The sequence below is a fragment of the Argopecten irradians genome, chromosome 16 (genome assembly GCF_041381155.1).
Source record: "Argopecten irradians isolate NY chromosome 16, Ai_NY, whole genome shotgun sequence".
In the NCBI taxonomy this organism is placed as follows: domain Eukaryota; kingdom Metazoa; phylum Mollusca; class Bivalvia; order Pectinida; family Pectinidae; genus Argopecten; species Argopecten irradians.
In genome coordinates this window covers 33,402,567-33,410,658 of record NC_091149.1, presented here as the reverse complement: position 1 = coordinate 33,410,658, position 8,092 = coordinate 33,402,567, and the positions used below count along the sequence as shown (strand labels likewise).

The window sequence follows — 8,092 nt, the reverse complement described above, 5'->3', positions numbered from 1 at the left end:
ACACGCTCGGCACATAGAACTGGAACGATAAACCAATAAATAAATAAATAAATAAATAAATAAACAACAAATCATCTGTGTGACACGCTCGGCACATAGAACTGGAACGATAAACCAATAAATAAATAAATAAATAAATAAATAAATAACAATTCATCTGTGTCACACGCTCGGCACATAGAACTGGAACGATAAACCAATAAATAAATAAATAAATAAATAAATAAATAAATAAATAAATAAATGAATAAATAAATAAATAACAATTCATCTGTGTGACACGCTCAGCACATAGAACTGGAAAGATAAACCAATGAATTAATAAATAAACCAATAAATAAATAAATAAATAAATAAATAAATAAATAAATAAAAATTTATCTGTGTGACATGCTCAGCACACAGAACTGGAACGATAAATGAATAAATAAATAAATAAATAAATAAATAAACAACAAATCATCTGTGTAACACGCTCAGCACATAAAACTGGAAAGATAAACGAATAAATAAATAAATAGATAAACAACAATTCATCTGTATCACACTCAGCACACAGAACTGGAAAAATAAATGAATAAATAAATAAATAACAATTTTTTATCATATGTCACATACACTCAGCACATAGGACGGAAAATTAAATAAATAAATAAGCACATAGGACAGGAAAATTAAATAAATAAATAAATAACAGTATATCATCAATCGATAGTTGTAACATGCTTCACTCATAGAACTGGAAAAATAAATGAATAAACAAATTTAATAAATAAATAAATAAATAAAAAAATAAATAACATAAACAAATAGATAAATAATAAACAGCAGTTTATTATCATTTGTGTCACACGCTCAGCACATTGGACTGAAAGTTCAGCAAATAAATAAATAGATAAATAAATATTATATTAATCACTTAATATGTTTCAATAATATGTTATTTCACAAACTCACTTAGCTAGTAAGACGTATTTGTGAATACATAATTTCATGTTTCTTTATAATATTTAGACAGCTGGTTTATGATCAGTGTGTGTAAATTAGTGAACCATGCCTGTATAGACATATAGACACTCCATCAGACACAAGTAGACAGTGTAGGCCATGTATAGACATATAGACACTCCATCAGATGTACACATACACACAAGTAGACAGTGTATGTTCTCAGATCAATAGCTGTTGTAATATCACTTTAATAACTGAATATTCATTAAAATTGTAACCCTGGTGAATACTAGCCGCTCAGCTAGAGAGAACTTCTCTTTAGTTCGATCGGTTGAGCGTCAGACAAGTAACCCAGAGGTCCCGAGTTCGAATCCTGGCAGAGGCAGTGATTATGTTTGTATCAAATCATATGCTCTGTTACAAAATGATAACTAGACATTGGGATAAATAGTCAGTCACTGAACATGTCAACATGTCTTAGCCAAGTAAGATGTTGTCTTCCCATTGGCCACTCATTATCCATCTGAATAATATGTAATTTTGAATATTTAAAAATGTATTCTTTTTTAACCTAATTTTTTTTAATTGGATTGGAAAAACAATCTGGTGTGTGCATACAGATAAGATTATTAAAAACTTAACAAAAAACCTCAGTTTTCATATAAAAATTTCAGTAGATGTAAAACATTTAGTATGATAAAGCTGTTTGAGTGTAACACGTACAGAGTATCCAATAACACGTTCTAACTCCACCCAACAATGAACAATAACTATTGATTTCAGTACATATGTATACAGTGTAAGTTATACCAATCAATCAATACAAATTGTAAGGCTGCTTCAGTCTCAAACTGACAAACTGCCAACACTGAATTTTATACTTATTATAATTCTTGAAACTCGGGTAATTTTTTTTTTTTTTTTATTAATATTCAACTAAATTAAATGAATGTATTCTTCATTTTTTCTCCACCTTAGAATGAGTGAAAACTCTCACCTGAACTTTCTACACCTCTCAAATATGACTTCATGCAATTATGATGCTGAAGCATAATGCCAACGCTATATCAGAGCTCTGGATCATTGCCTACCCATATATTGACAAACATTTCCAAGGCTAACGAACAGACATTAACTGATTTTTCACAGTTTGTCGTGCTTTTTATTATTGAGAAAACTTGACAATTATATAACATCATGTGTTTTAGGAAAAGTGCAACAGAATACTTTAGACATGTAAAGTGTAATAATTACACATAGACAGTTGCCAGGTGTGCAGAACGGGATATGGGTGTGGACAGGACAGAACAAAAAGGACATTTTTTCACTCTGTTTCCCCTCCCCCATTTAATGACATTTAGATCACTTACTGTCATTGTAGAACTCCTCAAGATCACCTAAACAAACTTCACGGTCTTTCCAACATTTAAAGAATTGTCTACGAGGACTCAATGCAGACCCAAGAAGGTATGGCGATCTTGTCATCTCGTCTCCTGGGCAAAATTTGAGACATTCTCCCGATTCCTTAAGTCTAAAACCCTCAGCGTTTTCTGAACTTTTCTCTGATTCATTTGTCTCTGTGTTATTAGACACAGGTATACGTAGTTTGTACTTAGGACCTCTCTTTGGAGAAGCCAGCAGGAACCTGCAAGTCTTTCTCCTTGGAGGTTTGTTTTTGTTTTTGATACCTGCACTGTATGGATGAACACCATCACTCCAATAAGACGGCTTCATACTCATGTTTGAATTTAAATTCGTTAACAACTGATCTGAACTCATTACCTTTATTCCATCACAAGGCAATTTTCGTTGATTTTCCGTGGAACCATTTCTATGTTTTTTTATTTTTTGTCGCTTGAAATGTTGACCGGACTTGAGCTGTTTCTGTTCAGCACAAGTCGGCAAGTCAACTCTGTCTTTTTGATTTTCAGTCGTCATTTTTTTAGGTGTTGAAGTGAACACCATACAAAATAGATCATGTACATCCTTAACATCTTCAGCGTTATCTTCCATCTCATTCGTTCTCAGGACATCATTTAAACTGCAATGGTCATACATTTGAAATTGTCCATCATCGGAATTCAATGCCGAGGGCTTATCGTCGTTGTCAGTAATATTTTCATTCATTACAATGTACTGATTGTCATTTCCATCAATAAAAGATGTTGTTAAATCTTTCACAGGATTACAAACAATATTCCAGTTACCTGGACTAACGAGATTTTGGTTACCTGTGATACCTGGTTCCTTAGGTCCATCTTCATTCTGAGGCTCCACAGACAACTTATTGTGTGTACTCTGTACAATATCTGGCACAGGTAAAATCAAATTCTGGTTTTCATCCATCTTCTACACAGATCAAACTCAATATCACATCACAAACAGGGAAGCACCATGAATCCCTAAAGTATTGTCTTATAGCAAAAACTTTAATCATTGAGTGTTCAATTGAATATCAGGTCCCCAGGTGTAACATCCAGTAATGTTCCGTAGAGGCCACACATCACAGTTTACACTTGTGCAGTTGGTATATCAACAACAGAATCACCAGAGTAGTTTTAAACCAATACATGTACAGTTATCTCAGAAAGTATTCAAAGATATAAAACCACATCGATTCTCGGGAAATACCTCCCATTTCCATATACCAGAGATGCACAGTATTGCATACAATGGTATAAATGTACGGATACGATTGACTGAGATCTGACACAGTACCCACCGTAACAGCGGAGGCTCGTAACAGTGGATTCTCGTAACTGTGACAATTATTTCACCGATGAATTATAGATTGCAACCAGAAATGAAACATTGTGACCTGTAGACTTTGTAGGTTAATGAGAATCCACAAAATATTTCACAGACTGTCAACCTCCAAAACATATACAGCATCAAACTTTGTTTACATTCACACAGGAGCTGTTCTACATCTCACTGCTAGAATACCACAAGCAGATGATCCTTTCAGAACAGTTTTCAAAATGTCATCTTCTGTACACAGTCTTATTTGGATCAATATCTGTTTCAAACATTCATAAAAACATCTTGTTGTTTTACCAGCCAGTAAGGAACTCTAGAGTGGTAGAGATTTGTCAGCACAACAACAGAGGTCTATATATACACGACCAACTACAGGAGACAATGTCAATAACTGTATAGGTTTAAAGTGTCGGCACTTTAACACAGCCAGTCCATTATAGACTTTGTTTAAATACAAAATCATTAAAACAGCATAGAATATCAACATTGGATTTTTTTTAAACTTCTGACGGTCAATAACGAACTTCCGTCAGTGTATCTCAATGCCAGGTTGGCGCTCCATGTAATGGAAGACAATGCTCTCCCCTCACCTGAGTACCAGGTAAGACAATGCTCTCCCCTCACCTGAGTACCAGGTAAGACAATGCTCTCCCCTCACTTGAGTACCAGGTAAGACAATGCTCTCCCCTCACTTGAGTACCAGGTAAGACAATGCTCTCCCCCTCACTTGAGTACCAGGTAAGACAATGCTCTCCCCTCACTTGAGTACCAGGTAAGACAATGCTCTCTCCCCTCACTTGAGTACCAGGTAAGACAATGCTCTCCCCTCACTTGAGTACCAGGTAAGACAATGCTCTCCCCTCACTTGAGTACCAGGTAAGACAATGCTCTCCCTCACCTGAGTACCAGGTAATTATGGCGAGCCACCCTAGTTATTCCTGTATTATATACACACTCCTCGCTGATAAGTAGTTTGGCTTTTAGACCATCGCCTGGCCCCATAGTTACGTAATCCAGAGCTACTTTCGCTACTGTAAACAGATATCGGCCGAGACCGATGGAGATCCGTGTCAATCATGTCAGGAGTGTGCACGCCCACCTTTTTTACCTGACGTATCCGAGGTATTTTAGTGTCAACAAATTTGCTGGATTACCTTGCAGTCCATTTGTTTTGTCAAATGAAAAAACAGAATGTAAACAAATGCATATATCTGGTGTTGGTTTGACTTAGTGTGAACTAATTCAGGTCATTGCTGAATCATGGTCCAAATGACGACGTATATTAGTTAATATTTTATTTATCTGTCGTTCGATGCTGTATAAAAGGCCAGGCTGTTACTTTCTTGCATTAGATCACAAATAGACTGTGGATAAAGCTGACATTTAGGCTGCACACTGCGCCTTAAAATTCACATCATTTATGAGGTTTTAGCCCCAATCACTGGATTCCATTTCTTTAAATATTTCAAATAATAATTCACATCATTTATGAGGTTTTAGCCCCAATCACTGGATTCCATTTCTTTAAATATTTCAAATAATAACTTAATTATTTCCTTTTTTGATCAGGAGAATCTATCCTTCAGAAATCTTTCACTGATCATGGTATGAATGCTTAGCTGCTCACGATCCAGAACAGTAGACAAATTAAATTAAGATTTCAGTGTTAAAGTTTGCAATTGTGTCGAAATCAAAGTTTTTTCGGTTTTTTTATTTCTTAACATTCATTTTTTTTCATGTGTTCGCTTATCCTCAGCATGATCACATCTGTCACGAATATCAGATCTGTAGCTTGTAAATTTAATCCCTGTGAGTTGACAAATGTCAAATCCTTCAAGAGTTTTATCAAAGACTTCACTATGTTATTAAAGTCAATATCCACGAAAGGAAAAAAAACCAACAAAAACTCCTGCTGACATTTCCTCAAGCTACTTGAGATAACGAAAGCACACTTGTAATCTGTCTCACCCAGGGATGTATGTTATAATCCCGACATAAATGTTACAGAAAAGCCGGGATCTAATCATTATTAGTCAATCAATGGTAAAGATGACATGATGAATCCTAAGTCAGCCATCATCTGGTAACCTAAGCACTGTGATGAGGCTCAGCTGCTGTCGTCCCGAATCCTAAGTCAGCCATCATCTGGTAACCTAAGCACTGTGATGAGGCTCAGCTGCTGTCGTCCCAAATATCCCCATTAGACAGCGAGACAGTTCAAACACACAGCTGATTCAGACAAAATCTTCACACAATGCTGCTACATAATGGTAAACAAAACATAACAATCTCACACGGAGTCTTCATTGTCTTGTAATTAACCTATTTACAGACCAATCAACAGACTCCTCCAACTTCCAAAACAGTATGCGGGATAACAATCAATACCAAGCCAATTATTACTGCAATTCTCCCTTCTTCAGGGAGGGGTGCCAGGTATATGACTGTAGAAACATGCCCAGCCAGCACGTCCTCATTGTCATGTGTACAGCCATTCAAATTTGACTTATCTACATATTTATTAAATTATTCAACATCCTAGTAACAGGCCTGAATTTACAGGTGCGTGACCAACTGCAGGTTCACCAACATGATTTTAGCCTGAACATACAGGTACATGACCAACTGTAGGTTCACCAACATGATTTTAGCCTGAACATACAGGTAAATGCATGACCAACTGTAGGTTCACCAACATGATTTTAGCCTGAACATACGGGTACATGACCAACTGTAGGTTCACCAACATGATTTTAGCCTGAACATACGGGTACATGACCAACTGCAGGTTCACCAACATGATTTTAGCCTGAACATACGGGTACATGACCAACTGTAGGTTCACCAACATGATTTTAGCCTGAACATACGGGTACATGACCAACTGTAGGTTCACCAACATGATTTTAGCCTGAACATACGGGTACATGACCAACTGCAGGTTCACCAACATGATTTTAGCCTGAACATACGGGTACATGACCAACTGCAGGTTCACCAACATGATTTTAGCCTAAACATACGGGTACATGACCAACTACAGGTTCACCAACATGATTTTAGCCTGAACATACGGGTACATGACCAACTGCAGGTTCACCAACATGATTTTAGCCTGAACATACGGGTACATGACCAACTGCAGGTTCACCAACATGATTTTAGCCTGAACATATGGGTACATGACCAACTGCAGGTTCACCAACATGATTTTGTTATAAACTCATTCCCCCCTGGAGATGCAATTGAACTCTCTGATTCAAAGTCTGGAAGAGTTCATTCTGAATTTTCAGGGGTTAGTAGTCATGACAGTTGATTTTACAGTTGATGCTGGTGGTATTTAACTATATATTCCAGGACAACTGAATCAATATCCAACTGTACCCCAATAACACATTATCTACCTAACTACTTAACTTCTAGTTATGATGTTTTAAGATTTCCATTTTTTTCAAAAGAGATTAATTAAAATAAGATTTAATAACAAAAATATTAAGCAACAACTACATGTATTATCACTCTCAAGAAGTATTTAGAAGTAAGGAGATCTGACAAAACTTTTAAATCTTAAATAAAGGAATGAAGGGATAAAGAAGTATAAATTCTGGACTGAAGACTTGGATAACATTTAAAGTGACTTGTCAGAAATTTCAAATTTTCCATAGAATTATAAATATATCATGCAGTGTTCACTGAGAAAGAAATCAATTTCTAGTAACGTTGTCCTCAATATGAACTATATAACTCTGTCACTAGGCATCAACACAGTATTTAACATCTGTGACAAGTTATATGTTTAACAGGTGTAATGCATACAACCATCTCTAGCCCTATCAAACATCAATAACTTGAGTCTAATAGTGTGAGAATGTCTCAGATGATTATTGTTTAATGGTCAAATTTTTATCAGCACCATTTGCTCTGTGTAGAAAGAGCTAAGTGGGTGGTGTCTATATAGGGAGATATGACTGTATAATAATATTTTGCCCTATATAGGGAGATATGACTGTATAATAATATTTTGCCTGATACGCAAGAAAAATAACAAGTTGATACTAACAATAATAAAAGGGAAGTAACTCCTACTGTACACTGCATTAACAAGAATTACTATTAAACACTTTGAACATCTTTTTTTTTTGTATGATCACTGCTACAAGATAATTGTGTGTGAACTAATGTCATCTTAAAACTGCAGCATCACCATTGACATTATGACATAACACATACAAAGATAGTTGGATTAATATCACCATATGAGTCGGTCAAATCAGGTCGTATGATAATGTAGCTAGTCAGGGATTAGTGTGACATTCAATTCAAGATAAATTTTAAAAAGTCATCAACTCCGTATGAATTGATATCGAGTCTGATCTGTAAC

The 8,092-nt window shown here is 35.6% G+C and overlaps 1 protein-coding gene across 1 annotated transcript in view; it reads right to left on the bottom strand.

The window, feature by feature from the left end:
- Nucleotides 1–8,092, bottom strand: part of LOC138310193 (uncharacterized) — a 59,076-nt gene that overhangs the window by 248 nt on the left and 50,736 nt on the right. The window contains exons 4-5 of the mRNA XM_069251311.1: nucleotides 151–183; nucleotides 3–19 (exon numbers count right to left, since the gene is read on the bottom strand). Coding sequence (XP_069107412.1) covers nucleotides 3–19; nucleotides 151–183 — 50 coding nt within the window. The remainder of the gene's footprint in view (nucleotides 1–2; nucleotides 20–150; nucleotides 184–8,092) is intronic.